This window comes from Martes martes (assembly GCF_963455335.1).
Source record: "Martes martes genome assembly, chromosome: 1".
In the NCBI taxonomy this organism is placed as follows: Eukaryota; Metazoa; Chordata; class Mammalia; order Carnivora; family Mustelidae; genus Martes; species Martes martes.
In genome coordinates, this window is record NC_137888.1 from 160,367,201 (window position 1) to 160,390,543 (window position 23,343).

Here is a 23,343-nt window from a genome sequence, read left to right on the forward strand (position 1 = left end):
ATGCCTATGGGGAGAATGCAGAGAAGAATAAGGAAAAAAAAATTGACCGTAATTCTAGTGATCATTTTTATATGAATTTCCTTTAATTCACTTTCCTATGATTATATGCTCTATATTTGCATAGCGGAGATCACGATATTTAATTTTTACTTAATATCATGTCACTGTTTCTGATGCATTTTAACACCACTGTTTCACAAATATGTCCCATATTTTTCAAAGCTCTTGGTTAGTTGCTGTTTTTATTGGTTGCATAATGCTATGTTTATGTTAAATGTTTTCTTTCTTAAATTGTTCTAAATTAATTTTCCTTATGCAAGTAATCCATGAAATACATCTTTTATCATACTGCTTCTTGCCTTGCTGAGAAAGGAAAGCCCTTCTCAATCACCCTCTTAACTCTAGTCTCTGGCACAGAGGTATTGCTGTATGTGTATGTGGTTTTATTTTTTGAAGAATGATGTTTATTTGTTGCTTTATTCAATTATAATAGAAATGCATACTTTTGCAGAGTTAATACACCGTCACCTCCTGTTGAAAATTAAAGTTTCCTAAAATTCTCTTCCCCAGAAAAAACCAATGTCAACAGCATGCTCCCCTACCCTTTTTTATCTACATACGGCATACACACGTGCACACACACAAACACGCATGCTCATACACATATTTAGGAATAAAAGGCCGAAATGGGCTTCTCTTACATGCACTGTTATGTTCACTTAACATGCAGTGGCATCTTCACCTGTGGCTTCTGTCTTCATGCACTGCTTTGTGATCCACAAAAAGGAGATGCCATTGCTCTTTCGCTATCCTGCACGATTGACTTGCAGACTGTTCCGGGTGTTTCCAGCCCTGGAAATGCTGCACAGCCCCTCCGTGTGGGCAGTGTCGTTAGGGCTCTCTGACTGTCGGTCGGGGCGGCTGTTGGCTTGGCCAGTCGACCTGCAGGCACACTGCCATGTAGGCCTGAAGGGCGTGGGACCTAGGGGGCGCGGGGCGGGGATGAGTGAGCACTGTGCGCGCCCAGGGGCTGGGTGCCGAGGAGCCGGGGCTGGGAGCCAGAAGGCTGGGGCCCTCCGCCCACCGCCCGGCTCGGTGCCGCCAGCATCCGTGAACCAGGGCACGGCCCTCCCTCAGCGCTGCTCGGTGCCATCATTTTCCCCTCCCGTGACATACAACAGCGGGGAGTTGAGTGGTTTGTTTCATCTCTTCTTAAGAAAAAGTTAAATTTATAATCCCAGCCCCGACCTTCCTTGTAACTCATGTGCTCATCCTGTTAACTGGTTTAATATATGGCACCACTATTTCATTAAACAACATACAGGAATAATTAGTTCAGCAACGATGCCTCAGAACAAAAGCCCTTGATTTAGTTTAACTTTATAAGTTGCTCTCTTTTGATGTGCAAGAACACATCTGGGGTCTTAAAGAAAGCAGAAAGAAAAATAGAAGACGTTTAGTCAGGCTGGGGGTTAGGGTTTTCCGAGTGTGGCAAGTAACCCTTTGGTCCCAGGCCTCACTAGCACAGCGGGAACCCTGTCATCGGCACGTGTCACTGGCGTCAGGGACGAGGCCGGCCACAGTGACCATCGCCAGCCCCGAGGAAGCAGTGCACCTTGCTCGCTCCCACACACACTCTGCTAGGTGTGCTCCCCCGGCCCAGGCCTTGGCCCGTGCTCTCTGGGTGACTTCAGACTCCCATTCTGTTCTTTCGTTCACTCAGCAGACATTGACTTGACATCTGTTGTGTGCCAGACGCATGGCAGGCACTCTGGATATAACTGGCGAACAGGACAAAGGCCCCACCCCTGGAGCCGGCCTTCTGTCTGCCAGTCACAGTTCCTCCGTCTGCTCCACTTGCCCTCGCTATTTTCCCCTCCAGCCCTTTCTTCACGTGTGCTACCTCGGGGGCCTTTCTGACTTTTATACTCCATCATATCCCACCTCTGCGTGACAGCATCTCGTGGCCGCCTCCTGCCACCGGCCGAAAGTTTCAGCAACTTGGTGTGAGCTGTGGGGCATTGCCCTGCCTGCCGCAGCCTCAGCAGCAGCCACTCTTCCTCAAATGCTCTCTCCCTGCCTCCTGATGGGTGTGCATCCTGCCCTCTTCATCCTCAGGGCCCCCACACAAATGTCACTTCCTCCCTGCATTTCCGCTCCAGGTTCCCTACCAAATGGTAGCCATGGCTCCTTCCTTGCCACCCTGGGACAGCCCCTGCCACAGTGCACAGCAGCAGTTTGTCAGGTGGAGGGAAGCTCAGGCGGCTGAAGGGTTCTGTCCTGTTCGTCCTTGTGTCCTTAGACCTGGCATAGTGTAAGGCCTACAGCAGCCTCCTCCTCAAACGGGGCTGTGTGGCCTGGTGTGCCCAGCCTGGCCCTGGCACTTTCTGGTGGTTTGACTACCTGTGCAAGTCTGTGAGCCCTTGGCTCCTTGGCCCTAAAAGCTGCCTGGGAATCCCTCCCTCACGGACTGTCGTGAGTCAAGGGCATGCTTGGGAAGGGCCTCGTTGGATACCCGAAGCACAATAGATGCTCAAGAAATGGTAGTGCTGTCCTTTGCAAAGGTTTTCTGGACTGAATTTCACACAGATTTTGTTCCAGTTGGGTTTTCAGAGCCCTGAGATTAGCTGAGCCAGATTAAGTGACTCTCTCTATCTCTGGCTTTTGGTTTCCAGGGAACCAGGTTTTGTGGTGGGCAGGCAGGTGTCCCGTGTCTGTAGGAGGCCAGCAGCTTCCCTGAGCTCCCTGTCACAGCACCTCCATCCCTGCCCTGCCACTTGATTTCCTCCCCACCCACCCCTACTGTCCCACCTCACCCAGGACAGCAAAAGGCACAGAACACTATTCTCGCCCCCTCTACCAGCAAGGCCTGGTGGGAGGTGTTGGACCCTTCTTCGCTGGCCTCGCTGCAGGCATTTACTTAGCCTGACTGGACCACAGCCAGTCTGTGGGTCGGCCCCTGTGCCAGGACCACCCTAGGCGAGAGCGGCCGCCATTCTGCAAGTCAACATCACCTCTTTGGCCAGCATCCCCGCCCCTGCCGAGCCGTTCTGGTCCTTGCCCATGAGGTTGCGGGCCATCTCCCCTGTGCTGTCCTCCTGTACAGCACGTGTTCTGACAGGCGCCACATGCATGGGCTATCCATTTGTGGCCACTGAGTGAGCCCTCTGGGCCAGGCACCTGGCAGGTACATCCAGATTCTCACAGCGGCCATGAGAAGAAGGTGACATTTAATGCCTTTGTAGAGATGCTGAGGCCAGAGAGGCCAAATGACACGCCCCAGGTTCAACTCCTCGACACGGGTTTGAAGCCAGGTCTGTCTGGTTATGAAGTTACCACTCTCAAGCCTACTCAGAAACTCTCTTCAACCATCAGAAAGAAAAGCCCGGGGTGTTTTCCCACCTTTCCCACCTGGAACGTGTTTCCGTTCTAAGTGCTGTTCCTATTCCCACTCTGTGTATTTTCCTAGGTCCTGGCCCCCCCTGCCACCCCTCAGCCCGTCTTCTGTGGCTTCTGACCCTCAAGGCAGAAGCACCAGGCCAGCGGGCAGGAGCCTGCTTACCCTGCCCGGCTCCCTCACCGGGGACAGCAGGCTTCGGGAGGCTCTCCTGTAATCTCTCTATCCACACAGCCCTCATTTTAATTTGCAAAATTGAACCCAGATCGAGAGCAGTAAAGCCAGAGGACGGTAAATATTCATGCCTCAGTGAGCGAGGGTGGCTCCATTACCGTTGTGAGATTGGGAGAATTACCTTGGGGATTATGTATATTCATGGGCCGATTTTTATTTGCGATAGAACATGACTCACATTGGCCTGTGTGTTACCCGTTCTACCCCAAACAGACTTTGCACAAAGCTTATGCCCTTAAGCTTCTGAAAGTCATCTCAAGTGGATTGCCCTCTCCTCCTGCTTCCTAGGAGACGGGTGAGAATAATAATCACTCCAGCACCCAACCAGGGGCTTCCCGTTTTTCTCTCGCTGCTTTGCAAGACATGGTATTTTTCTTGTGTCCGGGTTGCAGATGAGGAGACTGAAGCTGAATCTCACACCATGTGTTGTTTGTATGGCCATCTCCCCACACTGGGCTGTTACCCCTCTACCACAGGGACTGTGTCCCGTTCTGTCCTATGTGCCTGGAGCAGAGTGGGTGCTCAGAAAGTGCCTGCTGAGTCCATGCCCATCCTGCGGGCCTGCTCTGCCACTCACACCTGGACTTGGGACCATCCCTCTGGCACCTAGTGGCACGGGTCTGGCTGCTGCAGGCACAGGGCTGGGTCTCCGTGCTTGGCGGTGTAGCTCACAATACCCGGGCCTCAGCACGAAGCAGGCTCAGCGGACCGCAGCCTGCTACCTGTTTTTATAAATAAAGTTTTTTGCTGATGGCTGCTTTTGTCCCAGAATGGCAGACTTGAGTGGTTTGCAGCAGAGGTGATCAGGGCAGGCAGAGCCTGAAATATTTACTGTCTGGCCTTTTACAGAAAAGTATGCGAGCCATGGTGCACAGGCCTCGAGGGAGCTGAGCTAACAGCTGCGTTCATGTGGCTCTTTTGAATCCTCTCTTTGATTTCATCTCAGTGAAGTTGGGGGGCTCATCCTCACTTACCAAGGATGAAATAGTCTAGTAGTAGTAGTGTGAGCGACTGAGCTTTACTGAGCAGTGTCTGCCCCTTACGATGCCACACTCATCGTTTTACACGGGCTGTCTCCGTGTGACCCTCGCTCTGACAGAGCAGAGTTGGTCACGGTGCGTCGCCTCGCCCCGGCCCTTGAGGTGGGTGGTTTGGAGCCGGGGCCCAGGCACTGAGCTCAGGAGGAGCGGGGGTGGTGGGGAGCTCAGGTCTGGAGCTGGCAGAGCAAGAGTGATTTGGATTCCCTTTCTGCCCTGCACGCCCCCTCTGCCTGTGCAGTTCCTCTTGTCCATCTTTGCCGGCCTACACCTATCACCTTGTGGGAGCTCTGACTCTCCAAGCTGGGAGGGTGCCACTTTTCCATCCCTCCCTGGGACAGCTTCTTCCCTGACATTTTCCCAAAGTTCTCACTTACACGTTTAAACTGATTTTCGTTAACTTTAACAACAGCTCCTAAACTTGTCAGATAATGTTTAATGTCGTTATCCCCCCAACCTGCTTTCTGGGCGAGCACTTACAAATTCATAATAGCGTTTGGAGAAGAGTTTCTCTCAGCTCAGCATAAAAGGTATATATATGTTGGAGTCTGCACTTAGGAGTAGTTCGTGTGAGATAAATCTCTCCAGATACCCAGGAAAACACTTGTCAGCCCCTAGCTTAGCCTTTGGAGTGATCCCTGGCATATGGAAACTGAAACTGCTGCCAGCCACCACGCCTGCTCTGAGTCCCTTGGGCCACCCAGCTTCTTGGGGAGCTCCTCCCCAGGATGGCGTCTTGAGGGCCAGGCGCAGCAGCACTGAGGGCCTTCCACGTGCCTCGGCTGAGACCACTGGCTTTCTGGCTCTGGCTGGAGTTCTTTGTGCAACGGATGCTGGTGACTTGGCGATTGTAGTGCCTGGCCTGGGTATAAGAGCCTTTGACCTTTGTTACCTGAAGTGCCGGAGCAATCGAACCTTCCAGGTGCCATTTTCTGCAGCTCCCCCCAAACTGACTCCCCCCATACCGGGTCTTTTAGTTTCCCTCCTTGAATCGTAACAGCTCTTTCCTGAGTGATAGGTGCTGTGCTTGGGCTTCACTCACGTCGTTTTGAGTTCTTGCCGGAGCCTTGCAGGCGCTGTCATCTTCACTTCACAAACAAGGAAGCCGGGGCTCAGTGGTAAAGGGGCCAGGCTCTCCCCTAGCTGGGAAGTGGCAGATCTGGCCAGCATGGTTCCCTGTGAAGCTGGAGTGCTTCCTGCCGCACTGGGAGCCACATAGGACTACCTTCCGAGGCCAGCCCCTGGGACAAATGCTGGGAGACAGGCATTCCCCTCAAAAATCCCTTGGACGATTGCCAGGTGAGATGCCAGCCCACCCCTCAGTAGGGTCGGCCAGGGTTGGGATGATCATGTTCCTTCCATGCAGTAGAAGGTGGGGGCTTGGATGGCAGGTGTGTATCTCCAGATACCAGCACCTCCCTCGGCAGCGTGCAGGTGCTCACGGGTGCTCAAGGGCAGGGGGCTCCCACCACAGCTCCGTGCGCTCTGGGGCTGGCAGTCAGCCAGTGAGTGCCTGAGCCTCTCGCTGCCCCTTTGAGCCTTTCCCGAGGCCCTCAAGCGCTCGCATCCCTTCAGTTGAGTGCCTCCCTCCCTTGTGCCTTGTTTGCTCCGGGGCCAGGGTGCTGGGACAAATGCCACCGTTTGCCACGGCCAGCGAGTATGTTTCCATAAGGGCAGTTAATTCCAAACTTTATTTTTATATTTAAAACAAACATGGATCAGGCGCCTGGGCAGCTCAGTTGATTAAAAGAAACATGGATCTTTTACGGCCAGAACACAAAAATTTCCATGAATCTTAATGTATAAAATTTTAGGACTTCCAAGAGATTCTGTGCATCCAGCAGACAATTTTCAGGCAGTGCCCTCCATTTGCTCTCTGCAATTAGGAAAGGCAGAAGCACGTCATGTTGTCTTCAGGGAATCGTGGGCACCTTGGCCTGCTGACATCTCAGCAAGAGGCTTCCCCTAAGGAATGGGGATTATCTTCAAGGCTTCAGGTCCAGTGGAAAATGCAGGCTTCCTATGGGTCAGTGGGCTCCTTACTCCATTGTGGAACTGAGAGCTTTCCCTAAGAGATCCCAAGGAGGAGGAAAGAAGGATCCAGAGCGGGGATAAGTTGCTCCTCTATTTTTGGACACCCAGCTCCTGGCCCATTCCATCCTGCTCTGCCTGAGGGTGAGCTCCCGGCCCTGCTTGCCCATAAGCAGTACAAGGCTGTAGGCCCAGTGCCTTGGTCGGCCTGGCACACAGCAGAACCTTCATCATTGTTGGTGGAATTAATTCTAGGTGATGTATTTATGTTGAAAAATGGGATATTTGATGTTTGCCTTCAAAGTCTTTTTTTTTTTTCATTCTACTACTGAAGACTAAAGACAAACTTGGAAAGCACAGAATAGTGTACAGAAACAGAAAGGAGGAAAAAATCTTTGGTATGGGATACCCTTCCCATTACTATTTTAAGATTTCCAAACATGAGTCTGCCTCTCCTCCTTGGATGGACCTTACTTTGATTTTGTTTTGTCATTAGAAGGTGACTTCATGACAGAAAGTGAGAGGCCAGTCAGACAAGTTCTCCCTGTCACAGGCAAGGCCCAGCCCCAGACCTTCCCCACCTTCCCTGCTCTCTGTCTGAAGGTGGCCTTCTTCTGTCCTCCAAGGGGACCTGGGCTCCACTGCCACTACTGCCGCCCCTACGTCGTAGCCTCTGCCATCACCAAGGTATCCCATGAGCACTTGCCCAGGGCCGGGCCTCTGTGCTCTACACTCAGTTGTCGCCCGAGCTGTAGGCCACCAAGCTTGCCCTTCACAGTTAGGCCTTGCTGGGTTTGCATCCTCGTTTCCCCGTTTGCCACCGAGTGGCCTTCAGCAGGTTATTGACTCTGTGTCCTCATCTGTCCAGTGGCCATGACGGCACCACCAAGCTGGCGGGGTGGTCGTGAGGCTGGGTGAGAACACACAGAGCGGCCGTGGGATGCCTCCTGATACAGTCCAGGCCAGGGCGTGTGGCTGGGGAAGGAACCTGATGGTCTTTCTGCAGAGGTGACACATTGCTGCAGCCTAGTGGGATGGAGCCTTCCTTTTTCCTTCAACTGAGGTTTTTCAAAGCCTTTCCTCCTAAATCAAAGTAGCACGTGGTCACTCTGGAAATCTCTATGCAGTATGAAGAAACTGGAAAACAAAACTCACCGAGAGGCCTATCACCCAGAGGCAACTGCTATTTACAGTTAAGGTTATATTTGAAGTATTTTTTATGCCTTGATTAGTTATCCAGTATTAGAGAGCATATTTCCATGCTGATAAAATCGTCTCATGTATTTACTTACATGACATGTCATCTGCTGTTCATTTAGCCATTTGTCTACTGTTGGGCAGCTGGGTCATCACCGTCTTGTGGTTATCCTGAAGAAAAGTGAAGGGAATATTTCAGGGACCCATCTTTGCCTTCCAGAGAGTTTCCTAGGGGTGGGATTCTTAGATGTAAAATGAAGAAACAGCCCTTTTAGAAAGGCCTGGACCAGGGTGATCTCGGGTGGCCACGAGAGTTGTGGTCGTGGGCAGTGTGTCTGTCCCCAGGCCACTTCCTGAAGAACAGGCACTTCCCTTCGGGCACCTGGGTGGAGTGAAGGTGGGTTGGCTCAGGTTGAGGACCAAACAGTTCAGTGTCTTCAGAGTACCTATCTCTTGGGCCTGGCGTGGGGTCACCCCACTCCCCACCCCCACTAGCTGGCTCTTGGTCTGGGTGCAGCACAGAGCTGGAGTTGTTCGGAGCGGTCTCATGCCCCTTTGTGCCACGTTTCCCTTTTATTTTGTAGGAGCTTAGAATCTTGTATCATCTCTTTTGCCCTCCCCCTCCTGGCAGGTGGCGTGAGTATTTCCATAGGTTTTAGGAGAAATGAGAGTCTCCCATTCTGGGCCAGCTGCCTTAGGCAGAGTCCCCCATGTCTCCCCATGTGGAGAAGGGAGGTTGGGCCAGGTTTAGTTAGGGGGCCTGCTGGCTTCACGTCCTGCCACTGTGGCTTCAGGGTGTTGCTAGGGAAGGTGAGACTCAAGTCTGGGGTTACAGAGCTCAGCGTGGAGACCCGGGAGTGTGTCTGTCATTCTTCTGCTGCCCCTCCCACCCTGCCCACCTCCGCTTACTGCTCCTCCCGGCTCAGCACCCTCACAGAGTCTGGCTCAGAGCGCACTGTCAGTCTTGGTTGAGTGAATTGATTGGAACCTGAATGTATTAAATTTAATTGACTAGAATGTCTGTCTTTTATTTTTGAAGAATTAATTTTCAATTATATAACCAGTTTATGAATGCCTGCATGTCCCAAAAGTGAAACTTTCCACAAAGGGGAAAGGGCCCATTCTGTCATACCCATCCTGGCCTCCAGTGTAGAGGAGACCCCTGCTGATTCTTCTGAGTGTATCCTAAACCCTTCTCTATGCAATACAGATATTTATGTGAAAGTACATGATGCCATTTTGTGAATGTAACATGTCATGTGGTTTTTGCACTTTTTCTGTTTCTGCCCAGTATTGGCTTCCCTTGTCACTACAGATAGAGCCTGGCCAATGCACGCATTTGTGAGTATGGACATTTCATATTGGCTGTTGCCATGTGCCATGTGCAATGGATGGGCTCTGGCCCACCGCCCAGTCTACATGGAGGTCTCGTGCTCACGTGCACAGGTTTCTTCTCTGGGAGGCATCCGGAAGTGAGAACCCCAGCCTTGCTTTTCCTGGAACTCCATTGCACGGCCCGTTCCCGAATCCCTTCTGTATTGGCAGGCCCTGCCTCATCAGGACAAGCTGCACAGATGGGAAGAAGGGGCCTCTGCCCCCTCAGAGCCCTGCCCCAGCATCAGCTTCATCTTGTTTTGAACCCTACACCATAGAACTCTGCCCACACCTCTCGGCACCTCCTTGTACTTTCCTCATAACCCCTTCCCCATGCCATTCCCTCTCTCCTAATCTCGCACGACATCATCCATCAAAATCCGACTCAGATGTCACCCCCTCTCTGCAGGCCCCCTGAGCCCCTCTCGTGGCACTCAACGCACTATGTTCGAAGTAGTGCTTTACATACCTGCTCCCCACAGTGAGTGTGGCATCCTAGAGGGCAAAGGCCGTGGCTTCCCGCATGTCCCTGCTGTCAAGCGAAAGGCCTGCCTGCTAGCAGGTGCTACTAATATGTGTGTTGCAGGAATGCAGGTGGCAATGTTGGCAGCAGACCCTGAAGGGTGCCACTGTGAAAGGTGCATTAAGTAAGCAGGAGCAGAGGCTCAGAGTGAGCTGGCGCACAGACGCGGAAGGAGGCCAGGCTGGAGTGGAGGGCTGGGCTGAGTGCCAGCCAGCGGAACGTGACACCTAGTGCCTGGGCAGGCTTGAGCAAGGGCATTGTAGGACCCAGGCTCTCTACCAGAGGGCTGGCCTGGCAGACACATGGGGAAGGGTGACTGTTGGGGGAGTCTGTGTTGGAAATGGGGACCAGGAATGGGAAGAAACTGTAGGTATGGGGCAGGAGTATTCTAGGATTTGCCACTTATGGGCAATGGGGACTTTTAAAGGATGAGGAAGAAGCCAGAGTCTGAAGTTTGGACCATGAGTTGGGGCTGAAGCCACCACATTCACTGAGGACTTGGCACTCTCCAGCTGCTCCACTAGATAGCGGGTGCATGCCACCTCCTTAAAGCTTTCACAGAAGCCCGGTGGCCTAGGATGTATTAGCTCCGTTTTACTGATGAAGCAACTGAGACTTGGAAAGGTCATGAAACTTGCCCAAAGCTCAGAGCTAGAACACAGGACCTGGTGTACTCACCAGGAGCAGGGGTCATGGGGCAGGGTGAGCACTCACAGAGGGCTGAAGGAAAGGGGAGCCTTGGGACCCACCCCTTTGAGACCCAAGCCTGTCTGGGTTCTCTGTGCGGGCCCACACGCACAGGTGCGGTCACGCTCTGCTCTCCGCAGGCGGCTTTTCTGAGCCCTGCCCTGAAGACAGAGCTGGCTCCCTTGGCTTGCCTCCCAAGGATTCCTTACCCCCCAAAAAGCCCAGGGATGTCATTAAAAACAATTAAAGCCCCAGTTGTATGGAAAACAGAAGACTCAAACATTGGTGTAATTCAATTTAAAGTTTTATGGGATGACAAATGCGTGGAGGGTGGCTGGGAGGAGGAGCATAAAGCTTCCTGGCAGGCCCCTTGTCACTTTTACGGTTCTCCATTGTTGCAGCAACTGGGAGGTTCATAACTGGGGTTTGTTGGCGAGGTTGCTGTGGAGGAGCGGGGGCATTTGCTGGGCCATGTGGTAGGAAACCAAATCCGTTCCCTTCCTCCCTGGCTGCCCTCCATGTGGCAGGCACCCTGTGGGAGACCAGAGGTAAGCAGAATAAACCCAGCCTATGTACAAGCAGCTGTCTGTGTGGCACGGTGGCCCCGTGGAAGACAACAGAACACACAGGCACATGGTGTCAATGACCATAAGGTGCTGCGAGTGCCAAGAGGAACAGTGTAGGGCGCTCCAAGACCCTGAGCGGGCAACCCAGGCTGGTCTTGGTGGGAGAGGTGTGCAGGTGGGGAAGGTGCACGTGGGCCCTGCTGGGGCTGGGAACTTGGCCTGAGTCCCCGGCACCAGGAGGAGAGCTGGAGCAGGCAGACGTGCACACAGCAAAAGCCCCATTCCATCTCTGACCCTAGAACTGGGTCTTTGCAGGGGGTAGTTCTGTGGGCCCTCAGGCTCCTGAAGATCCTCTTTTCCTTTTCATATAGGGCATTCTTTATTTCTTAGCAGGGATCTCGGAAAGGAAGTTCTCCTTGGCTCCCTCCCCTCTTTCACCAGGGGACAGCTGGTCTCTTTTTGAGGCCCCAGTGGCATTTTTGCACAGAACAGATCCCACCTCTGTTCAGCCAGGTGGGAGACACAGCCAGGTGGGAGAAGTGTGTCAAGTGCTGCCAGGACTACATTTCCTGGCACTGATGCTCAGAGGGCAGGGAGCCCAGGAGGAGAGCCAGGATGGCGAGGAGGGGCCTCCCCAGATCTCCTGCCCCTCATCTCCTCCCCGCCCCTCCTCCAAGAGCCATGTGGGCTCAGGAGCATGTCCATGAAGCCCCTGGGGCCTGGCAGGGTCTCAGTAGACAAGGGGCTTTCACAATGTATCTCAGGTGAACTAGAAGCAGCAGAGACTCTGAGGAAGCCTGGCCCTAGAAATGCACATAAAGACAGCAGTGGGACACCATGCCTAATCCAGCAGCCTGGCAACAGTTGAAAAGCCCACGGTACCAAGTGCTGGCAAGGGTCTGCACTGCCCGTGTGGGTAGAAGCCCACTTCAGAAAGCAGTCGGTGAGACCTGGCGACACTGGACTGTGGCCCCCATGCCAGCCTTCCACCCAGATAGCCATGCTAGAAAAACGCTGCGTGTGTGGACAGGGCCACGTGTACAGGAGGTTACTCAACATCATCTCTAGCAGCAAAAACAGCAACTCGTGTCCATCAGTGAGGGCATGGGTAAAAGGTGGGAGCTTTCCTAGAAGAAATACCACACAGTAGTCAAAAAGACATGTACAGAGATAGCAGCATCTCTGTCTAGATAGATACATGCTAAATAGATACAGAGATGGGGGTCTCTCTTTCCCAGGAAGATCGGATGTCAGAAACATAATACAGAAGGAAGGAGACAAGTGGGAGTGAAGCAATAATTTGGGACAATTAGTATAAACTAACAAATATATAATTCAGGAACACACGCATGGGACAAAGTGTATAAAATAGAAGGATGAAAGTAAATGCAGGGAGTCGAGGAGGAAAATGGGACTAGAGGTCTTCAGCTAGCCGTCAACATGAAGTCCGAGAGACAGGGTCTTAGTGGTCAGTCTCAGGTGGTGGGAACACAGGTGGTTCTGATGTCATCTGATTCTCCGTACCTTTTGGGATGGTTTCCATTTCTCTAAAAAACAAGTGGGTGAGAATGGAGTCCCCAGGATGCATGTGGTGCTGTCTTCTCACAGTCCCAGAGGTGGTGCCGGGGGAGCTGGGGTCGGTCCCAGCAGGGGAGGCGCTGGCAGCCCCCGGGGGCCCACGCTGCCCTCTCCTTGTGCAGAGGCCCGAGTTTGGCTTTTTGTACGAGATGCAATTAATGCATTAGGCGGGGGTGGGATGAGGGGGATGCCTTATCTGTCCCCAGCCTAGCTCGAAGAAGAGGGAGAAATAAGAGCAGCCAAATTGAAACCTTATTAAACAAAATTGGTTAGGTCTGATGGAGCCAAACCTAGACTGATCTTTAAAAGCTTATTTCATTTTTCCCCCTCCGGTCTGAACCTCTTTGAATTGAAGTAACTGATCCTGCTGTAAGCTTATTAGTGTCAAACCTTGTGTGTTTCTTTTCCTCTCCGATTTACATTTTATTAAGTAATGATGAAGTTGCAAGGCCCCGACCCTCGCCTTTGGCACAGCCAGGAGCTTCCAGGCTCATTAGTGGAACGAAAATGGATAATAGAGGTCCAATCTCATTACAGCCAGGACCATTATTATAAAAATCTCTGCACATCAGAAAAACTGCTAAGCACAGGCTATTGTCCACTCCTGTCAAGCATCTGTTGATTCCGTAGAATGCTGAGCAGGCCCTAAACACTGCTGTTTCTCTGCAGTGTACTCTGATGTCGTCGGGCCCCTCCATTTCTTACCTCGCAGAAAGACTGCGGCCAGAGGACTCCCCGCATGTGAGGGAACCTCAGTGCAGTGATGGTAACTCATTTGGACTTCCATGGTGGTTTTTCTGGCAAGATCTAGTAAAAGAACTTGGGTTTTCCTGGTGGGTAGATCTGGATGCTGTGGATGAATGTCTTAACCTCTGGGGACCTCAGTTACCTTGTCTCTAAAATGAGATCATTGTTAACCACCGAAAAGGCTGCTCAGGTCTGTAGAGCATCATCACACGTAGGTATCCAACCAATGTCAAGTGTCTCTCCGTGCACCTTCCGTACAGCTCATGGGGTAAAATCGTGAAGTCCAGCGTTAGCTGGGTACCACTCTTCCACACAGGGTGCCACGAAGAGCAGAGATGGACGCTCTATGCCTCCACCTTGAGTAATTTCTTTGGGAGGTTTTCAGTAGGCTCCAAAACAGAGACCAGGTCCTTCTGAGTATAGCACCCTACAGAGTCCTCAGGATGCTGGGTAACTGCGCTTCAGATGCTCAGGAGACCAGGAGGGGTAACTGAGCGTGTCAGGCCTGGGAACACACAGAGGGTTCCTTTGCCCTCCCATCTACTCCATCGGCAGACAGTTACCTAGTGTCTGTCCCGTGCCGAGCACCGTGCTACCCAAACCTAGACACGCCGGTGGCTAGGAGGGAGCAGAGCAGTTGAAAAGTCAGGTCTGAGACTGCCTGCCATGCTTGGCCAGGAGGAGGCTTTCGCTGACTGTGGCCAGGGCAGTCGTAGCAGCCTGGGCCGGGGGAGGGAGGGACTGAGCTGCCCCTGTCCCCACCACTCCCGAGTCTCAGGGCAGGCTGGCTTCTCCTTAGCTTCCCTCCACTCCTGAGCAGAGTCCTCTCACAGTGGAGTCTTCCCTCTGTCCCTTCCCTGGAGCCATCCTTCTGGTTCTCACCCCATGGGCATCCCCATCGTGGGTACTCCAGACCTGGAGCAGCCTGACAGGGTAGGGCCGCTCTGCCCCCAGCGCCAGCTGCCTAGGCATGGTTTCTGCTCAGCTGGTCCGGGCACTGGGCTGCAGGATGTCAGGCCTGCCTTGCAGTCCCCGCATTCATTGTCCCAAGTCTCAGCCTCTTTGCTCTGTGACCTTGGAGACATCCAAAACCTCTGTCTCTTCATCCATAAAATTGAATGTAAAAATATTGACCTGCCTCATAGGGTTTTCATGAAGAATAACTGACCCAGATGATGGTAAAGCCTCTTTGTTAGTCAGAAAGGGCCAAACTGCTTAGCAAGCATGAACTTGAGTTTTAAAAATTGTTTGCTTGCTTGATGTATTCCTTCCTCCCTCTCTCTGTGGGTCCATCCTCCCTTCCCCAGAAGTGCTTGGTGCCAGAACGAGGGGAAGGGCAAGAGGAAGAGACGCGGCAGCCACTGTCCCCTGTCTGAGCTGAGCTCAGGGAATGGGCCAGCCTGGCGGTCCCACACAGAGACGCCTCCCTGCTCTGCCACCTGCCTTCTTCACGGCTGTCCTAACTGTGCCCCACCAGAGTGACCTGAGTCCCTCGGAGAGGCTTGGAAGGCTCCTTCCCCTGGGTGATCTAGAACATCCCAACCCCTAGCTAGCCTTGGGGCCAGCCCTGCTCCCATAGCATGGCTGTGTACCTCCATGTGCCTTTTTGGAGGTATGCATCCCAGACCCAGACTGGAACTCCCTTGAGGGCAGGGACAGTGCCACACCCATCCGTGGCTGCTCTCATTCATTCCACAAATAGGTGTCGAGGGCATCCATATGTCTGGCACTGTGCTGGGCACTGAAGATAGACACAGAAGTTAAAGAAAATAAAAACAAAGCCCTCACCCTCGCCCTCATGGGGGTTAGAGTCCAGTGTGGGATAGACAGCCAGTAAACAAATATATGATACGTCACGGAGCGACGAGTGCTATGAAGAAGAGTGAAACAAAGAAAAGAAGACAGGGATGGGGAGCTCTTATCGCGGAGTCAAGGATGGGCTCTGAGAAGGAAACATTTGAGCAGACAGGAAGGAGACAAGGAAAAGAGAAATAGGGCATCTGAGGGAGGAGCATCCCAGTCAAAGGCACTGGCATGTGTGAAGACCCTGAGGTACAAGCACACTTGGCACGTCTCAGGAGCAAGAAGTAAGAAGGCTCATGTGACTGAAGTGACGTGAATAGAGGCTACAGAAGAACTGTAGCGAATAAAGTCAAGAGAAATGACAGGGGCCAACTGTAGGACCTTGGGGTCCTAGCAAGGACGTTAGTTATGCAGAGTGAGATGGGAAGCCAGTAAAGGGCTTGGAGGTGAAAGTGCAGAGTCCTGTCTTAGGTTTAAGCTGCTCTGTGGGGAACAGGCTGCCGGGGAAGGGGCAGTTATCAAAGCCAGGTGGGCCTGGGACCAGCGTGGGCAGTGGTTGCAGAGAACCGGGCTTGGGCACTGGCCCTGTTTGGGAGGTGAAGCCTGTTAGAGCACCCGATGGCTGGGTATGTGTACGAGTCAAGGTGGACCCAAAATTTTCACAAGAGCAGCTGGAAACACACAGCTGCCGTTTCTGAGACAGAAGGAGGGAGAGGAGTCTCAGATGTGGGAGGCTGGAGGTACCTACCAGACCTCCAGGTGGAAAGGCTAGAGGCAGGTGTGTGAGTCTTGTTTCCCAGCCCCTGACTTCCCCTCCAGCCTCCACCTCTCCTGCAGCTCTGACCTCTGTGCTCACCTGCTGCCAGCTGCCTCGAAGGCCTCTCCAGGCACGGATCTCTCAGCCACCCCTCCTCCCCGCAACGCAAGGCTGTTCCTCCAGCGGGGACCGGGGAGTCCGTCCTCATGTGCCCGTGTTTCTGTCGTTCCCACATCCGGTCTGTCAGCACACCCCAGCATGGTACTGCACGGTTCCTTCCTTGCTGCTTTTCCTCTTTCCTTTCTTATTTCTCCACACCGTGTAGCCAAAGTGACCTTGTCAAAGCGCGTGAGAGCACGTGTCATTCCTCTGCTCAACCCCAGGCCCCCACTACCACCGGGGGGCTTCTAGTGTCCTCATGGTAAAGGTGGTGGGCCCATGTCTCCAACCAGATGCCACTGCCCCCAGCCCCCACCCCTCCAGCCAGCCCACCACCTTTCAGTCCCAGCCCCCCACCCCACCTCAGGCCACGTTCTTTCCCACCTCAGAGCCTCAGACCTGCTCTGCTCTTCTCTCTGCCCAGAGCCCCTGTGGCTGGTTTCTTCTACTCCTCTGGTCTCCTCTTTAGTGCCATCTCCTCTGGGGAGCCCTCCCTGATGACACAGGAAGGAGTGCATCACCCAGTTATTCTCTCCCATAGGACCTCGCCGTGATTTTGTAATCTGCATTTATCGGTTGATGATTTTATAAGCTGCCACACACACACCCCTTCCCCGACCCCCAGCAGTAGACTCCAGAGTCCGTTCTGCTCACCCTGGATCACTGCAGGGCCTATGCCTCCTGGTCCGTGAGAGAAGCTTGATAAACACGTGTTGAGTGAATGCCCTCTGCCACTCAACTTGAATATCAGTAAATCCGAGTGAGCTGTTGAGTAGATGGATGGACTCTCTCAAAGTTGGCCCATAAATGAAAGGAAAGCCTGTTTTGGGTTTCTTCCCCCCGTTCTGGAGTTGGCAAAACTGCTTTCCCGTATTTTTGGTGTCCTCCATGGTCTCTTATGTTCTTGAAGGCTGTCTTATAGAATGGGGGCTTGTCGGCGAGTCCGTGTGCTGACGCGGCTGTGCGCCCCCACCAGAGCCCACAGTCGTGCCTCGCCGCCCCGTCCCCATCTTTATCTGTTTCACAATTTCCTGTCTGGGCCCTTGAAATCTTGATTTGCACAGTTATTTGTCTTTCTGCTCTTCACGGTTCCCTCTTAAGGCATTCTTTATTATTTCAGTCCTAAGAACACAAGCCCCGTTGAAAAGAACATGCTTTTAATGAAGCCTGCTTGGAGATGGACTTGCTAGTGGGGGTGGGGCTGACAGTGGGGGGTGGGGGGCTGCGATCCCGGGGAGCATCTGAAACACCAAGAGCTTGCTCAGGCCCTGGCCGCTGTGGAATCTCTGCTCCGTGCTTTCTTTGCCATGGGGGCATTTCTCTTCCAGAATGAGATGCAGCCATTCTCTTTGGATGGCCTGGGGATTTCACTGGGTCTCCCATAAGCAGCGTCTGTCAGCCGCCCTTTACGCTAGGCCCCAAGATGCAGCCATAGGAACCTGGATTTAAAAGGGGGAAATAAGCAAGTCTGATAGGCAAATATTAAGAAATCTGGCCATGACAGATGTTGGAGAAGACACGGATCCATCGAGAGTCTCTGGCCTGTGGCTGGATGTGTACACTGGTGCTTTCTTTATCTAGAAGACATGAGCCCTCACTCACCCCTGACCCAGAAGTTCTGGTCCAGGGCCCCCGTCTTCCAGAACCCTCCCTGTGCTGGGCATCAGGCAGGATTCTGGTTTGAGAGGGAATTCATTGCATCGTTTTCCAGCAAAAAAACTGGACATGACCCAGGTGCGCATCGACAGGAGGCCGAATGGGTGGGGGTCTGTGTGTGCTGTGTGACATACAGCATCAGCAGCAAATGAGCTGCAGGTGTAGGCGGCACAGGCACAAACTCCCAAGTTCAAACACTCAGAAAACAAAGCGAAGTATTGATTAGGCATATGTACTACATATGTAGTGAGCCTCTGCACAACCGTGTACACGTATATCTAAAAAGAAAGGAATGCCAGACACCAAATTCAAGAGAGTAGTTGCCTCCAGCTGGGGGGCGGGCAGGAGACCTAGATGTGGGAGGAACACAGAAGGACAGTGAAGTTATCGGTGATGTTTTAGTTCTCAGGGTGGATGCTGGGGCCACAGATATTTACTCTGTCGTAATTTAAGTACGCGGAGGCACAGACTTGCAGAACCATGAAGCAGCGATGGCAACACAGGAAGTCAGCTTCAGAGCAACTCAAGCAGAGTAACCAGCTCGGTCTGGAGTGAGCAGGGAAGCTGTTCCAGGAGGTCTCCTGAGATGAACAGGAATTTCAGGTGGAAGAAGTCCCAGGGAGAAGGGTCCTCACAGGCAAAATGCACATGTGGTTCTGTATGTAGGGAATTGTTCAAGCTGCCCCTGGTTGTGGCTTCAGGTGTTGGGAGAATGTGGGGCAGGCCATGCGGAGAAGCCAGGCAAGCAGAAGTCCTTGATGGGGCAGCCAAGGGGACGTCAAGAGCCCCTGACCTTCCCTGAGCAGCTTCCCCAGTGTGGGGGGGTGGGAGGGCGGCGGCCAGGGGGCTGATTCCCCATAGAATTTCACATGACCAGAGGCTCTGCCTGCTCACAACAGCTACGCCCAAAAGGTTTGAAAGTAGTGATGTGAAGAGGGGAGCCCGTGTAGTGGTCGGTGCCAAGGGAATTGCATCATCCAACATGTTTTAGAAAGTTGGCCTGGAGAAGGGAGACGGGTGGGGTGGGGGCCAGAGGACAGCTCACCGGGCAGCTACAGGCCTGGGGTGGGTGGCAGGGGGGAAGAGCTGTGATTTGGGGCCTGCCTCGCTGGGCAGACGCTTAGTGTAAGATAATATTCTCCAGTTACTCTGAGGTGCATTCCTGAAAATCTTAGTTTCCCATTGCCCTTGTAGACCATTTCAGAGATGTTTTATGTTTCTCTTTGATTGATCTTGGCTGTGGCTTTTGACACCACACTTCTCACTTTCTCTGCCCCCTGACCTCTTGGTTAGGTAGTTAATGATCTTTAAACAAACACTTGAGTATTATGGCTCTCCAGGAAAGGGCCTGGCCTCCTGCGCCCGGAGCAGCTCAGCATTCTCCCTTTATCCAAGGAGAAAACGAGTGCTCCACACACCCAGGCTTTGCAGATGGGGGTGCTCGACAACCTGAAGGCCAAAGTGTCTTTAACTGAGCCAGTTTCGACGGCATGTTCTCTGAAATACATTACCCATTCCTTTGCTGTGCTAAGCGTGATCTCATCTCTCCGACAGTGGATCTTAGTAGGAATGTTCATTGATTTACGCAAACGTTTATTAGAGCCTTTCCTATGTCTGTTCCTGATTTACGAACTGTGGGTGCAGAAATCTGCCTGGTGTAGTAGTTGGTGTGGTGGTTTCCAGAGATAAGATCAGGTTACTCCTTTGCCTAAACTCCTCTGCCACTTCCAGCTTGCCCTCTCCTCCCTGCCCTCCCTGCCCTCCCTGCTGCAGCCCTCCCGCCTCTTTGTTTATTTCTCAGACCCACAGAGCCTCCATCCTGGGCATGTACATTCATTAGTTCCCCTGTTCAGAACTCTCTTTTTCTGGACCTTCACATAACTTCTTATAATCAGGTCTTAGCTGAGTCACCACCTCTATAGACGTCTTCCCTGGCCACCGCTCTGAAAAGCCAGACCTCCCCTTACATGCTAGGCCTTCTCTATAAATTTTATATATGTATACATATTATATGTAATATAGTACTCTATTATATGTATAGAATTATGTTAGTTATATATTGACACACAAAGCTTCATAATTGTATCAGCACAAACTTAGTTAACGTTAACGTATTTGTAGTTTTGTTGCTGTTTCTCACTCTGTTCCCACCGCCAGAACAGTTCCTGTCACACTGTAGTCCCTCAGTGTGACCTGCCCTGGAGAAGCGCACAGGCTCGTGGGCAGATTGGCACAGAATAGGCAGTGACAGCAGAGCAGGCTCTGTATGACTCAGAGGAACTTGGAGTCGCACCAAAGAGAGAGGGACAGACCCTACCCACTGTGGGTCAGGGTAGACTTTCTCGAGCAGTGAGGTTTGGCACAGATGGCTATAGCTTGGCAGGCTGAGGACCTGGGGGAGCCATTCTGCATGTGGTGACAAGCCTCTGCAGAGGGCTGAAGGCAAGAAAGTGCTGGAATGGGGTCTGGGGTGGAGCAGTGACTAGAGGGACGGAGGGAGCTAAGGTAGCTGAGGATTTGGCTGCTGTGACCACCACCCGCATCCTGGACCAGGGGAACCCACGAGCCTCGTGTTTGCAGGGTGGAGCTTGTTCTGGCCAGGGGGAGTCTGAGCTCCCCAGAGCTCTTCTGGGGTGCCATGCCCGGGGCCGGGTTGGTGTTGGCAGTCCTGGGATGGGGACTTCTCCAGCTGGAGGCCCTCCCCGCAAGCCTCAAGGCTCTTCGTTTCCTGAATTTTCTTTTTTGCTGCCCCCCAGGTGGTGAAAAAGGTGAAGTCCATGCAGATGTTTCATATGCCTGTCACCTCAGCCATGCAGGGAGACCGCCTGGGCATTTGCGTCACCCAGTTTGACCCCAAGCTGCTGGAGCGCGGCCTGGTGTGTGCCCCCGAGTCCTTGCACACTGTCCACGCAGCCATCATCTCTGTGGAGAAGATCCCATATTTCCGGGCGCCCCTGCAGACCAAAGCCAAGTTCCACATCACGGTGGGCCATGAGACGGTCATGGGCCGGTTGATGTTCTTCAGCCCTGCCCCCGACAGCTTTGACCACGAGCCTGTGCTGGACTCCTTCAACTTCTCTCGAGAATACCTCTTCCAGGAGCAGTACCTAGAGAAGGATTTGGCACCAGCGGGGACGGACAGTGATGAGACTGACAAGAAGACGGGCCAGGCCGCAGAAGGCCACTGCCCACGGCAGCAGTGGGCCCTTGTGGAATTTGAGAAGCCTGTCACCTGCCCTCGGCTGTGCCTGGTGATTGGCTCCAGGCTAGATGCGGACATTCATGCCAACATGTGCCGGCTGGCCTTCCACGGCGTCCTGCTGCACGGCCTGGAGGACAAGGACTATGCTGAGAGCTTCTTGCCCAGGCTGAAAGTGTATAAGCTGAAGCACAAACATGGTCTTGTAGAACGGGTAAGCAGTCCCTCCACCCATCATCCTAACTTGTCGGGCCCGGGTGGCCAGGATGAACATGTTTGGAGTCCATGATGAGAACCAGGAAGACCTCAGAGGCCTCTGGTCCCAACTTCTGAGGTTTTAAAACAAGGAAACTGAGGCCCAGAGTGGCTGACTGGCCTGCGTTCTCCTAGCCCTCAGTCACAGAGCCGGGGCCTGCACCAAGGCAGGGGAGCCCCACGGCACCTGCTCCCGTCTCCTTCAGGGGTGGAGGTGGCTGTGTAGGGCAGAGCAGCCCCCAGCCCTCACGCTAACTGTTGCAACCAGCAGCATTTCACCTGGGCCAGAAGCCAGTGTTGTCAGTGGCCTCCTTGAGCTCCATGTAAGAGGCCGGGCCTCACCCCTCCCAGGCTGATGACCAGGCCCTCGCTCTCGTGCCCTCAGTAGGAGCTGAGCCTTCATCAGGCAGGGTGGCTGCTGGGTCACATCAACAGAGGGAGCATGGCTGGTCCTTGTAGGGGAGGCCTGGCCAAGCGGGTCCTTAGCCTGGGGGGTGGGGCCTGGCCAAGCGGGTCCTCAGCCTGTGGGGTGGGGGGTGTGGGGAATGATGGTGGCAAGGGGTGTCGGAGGGCAAGAGGTGGGAAGGTCCAGGAAGGGGACACAGTGGAAAGGGGACACAGTGGGAGGGCTAGGCTGCTGGCTTCCTAAGGTGCCTGGTGTCAACACTGGATGCAGGTATTGAGCCATGGGTGAGCGAAGGGCAAATGCAGTAGCCTAGACCCAAAGGAGGTCCTGAAGTCCTGGAATTGCCTTCTGTCCGGTGGGCCCCGTCCCCCCCGCCCCCCGCCTTGTCTCTCACTGTAGGTCTCAGTGGGAATCCCTGCCTCCTGGCTTTAAAGAGATGGGGAGAGAATGTCCAAACCTCACTCCTCCCTGGCTGTGGGCCCCTGCAGGGCAGGCCTGGCTGTGGGTAGTCCTGGGACTCCTGTCCAAGCTGGGTGAGCACGGCTGTGCTGAGACCCCAGTGTTGGGAGGCCCTCAGCAGGGCTGCAGTTCCGTTCCTTAAACGGCAGGATGAGGGTTACCCCTCTGGGCGCAGGGTCCTGCCCACATCAGCATGGGCCCCAGCGTGGGGTCTGACCCTCACCAAAAAGGCACTCACGAGAAAGTGTCAGGGCCTTGGGGGCCAGCCGGGGTCAGGGCTTCCACTGCCACCCCCCGACCCTGTCTCTTTCCCCTCTCTCAGATCTCCAGATTTCTCCTCTGGAACTCTCACTGCAGAAGCTCCCACTCTCTTCCTCCTTCTCTCAGGATTCTTCCTGGGACTCAGGCCCGATTCCCTTCCTCTCCTGCCTGTGTCTAGACCTGCCCTCTGATGGGAGAATCGGTAGAAGTTGCTTACGGACCCGCTCACAGTCCATCCAAAACTCAGGATCCTTAGCTCTAAAATCTCAGGCCTCCCACTTCAAGGCCAGCCTCTCCCGCTCAGGCAGACAGGCTTGGTCACCCTGTGCTGCTGCTGGAGTCCTGGAGCTGAAGCCATGGCTGCCCCCATCCCTCCACCCCCCATCCCGCCCACCGCTGTTTGCTGTCTGTCCCTCTGTGAAGGTTGGCTCCCTCATCTGCGGAGCAGCAGCCTAAACTCCCAGGGCTGCCAGGAGGGGTCAAGGGCCGACCATGGGGGCCACTCAAAGGCTCCCTCAGCCAGGGGCCAGCCCTGAGATGCTGATTGAGGACAAAGGTGATGAAGTGCACGTCGCTCGTTTGTCTCGCTTGATTTATTAGCAGTCTTATGAAGTATAATTATTCTCTGGTGAAATATCTGTCATGGAGTAATGTCCCACTTGGTGAGGTCATAGGTCTGATTGCCCCACACAGGCCTGCTGGTGGTGGAGCAGCAGTGACTTCCTTCGAGAATGAGGAGTGCGGGTTTGTGAGGAGCAAGTAAACATACCATCGAATGCCTCTTGCCTCCTAAGGGGCCGTGGGGAGGGTCCAGGAGACATGCTGAGCCAGACCCTGCCACCAGGCTTGGGTGTCCCTGGGGCCACTGGCCCTTTCCTCCTCAGTCCGGGGAGGCCAGAAGTGGAGGCAGAAGAGCCCCAGACTTGCAGTCAACAGACCCTGCGCAGACAGCCCAAGCAGAAAGCCTCCCTCCCACCAGGGACTGCTTCGGGCAGGGCTGTGGCTGTGTGTGGAGGA

The 23,343-nt window shown here is 53.6% G+C and overlaps 1 protein-coding gene across 2 annotated transcripts in view; it reads left to right on the top strand.

The window, feature by feature from the left end:
• The window catches only part of EEFSEC (eukaryotic elongation factor, selenocysteine-tRNA specific), a 251,213-nt gene that overhangs the window by 167,140 nt on the left and 60,730 nt on the right, over positions 1–23,343 (top strand). For both annotated transcript variants that reach the window (XM_080811411.1, XM_080811412.1), the window contains exon 5: positions 20,503–21,159. In XM_080811411.1, the coding sequence (XP_080667537.1) occupies positions 20,503–21,159 (657 nt within the window). The remainder of the gene's footprint in view (positions 1–20,502; positions 21,160–23,343) is intronic.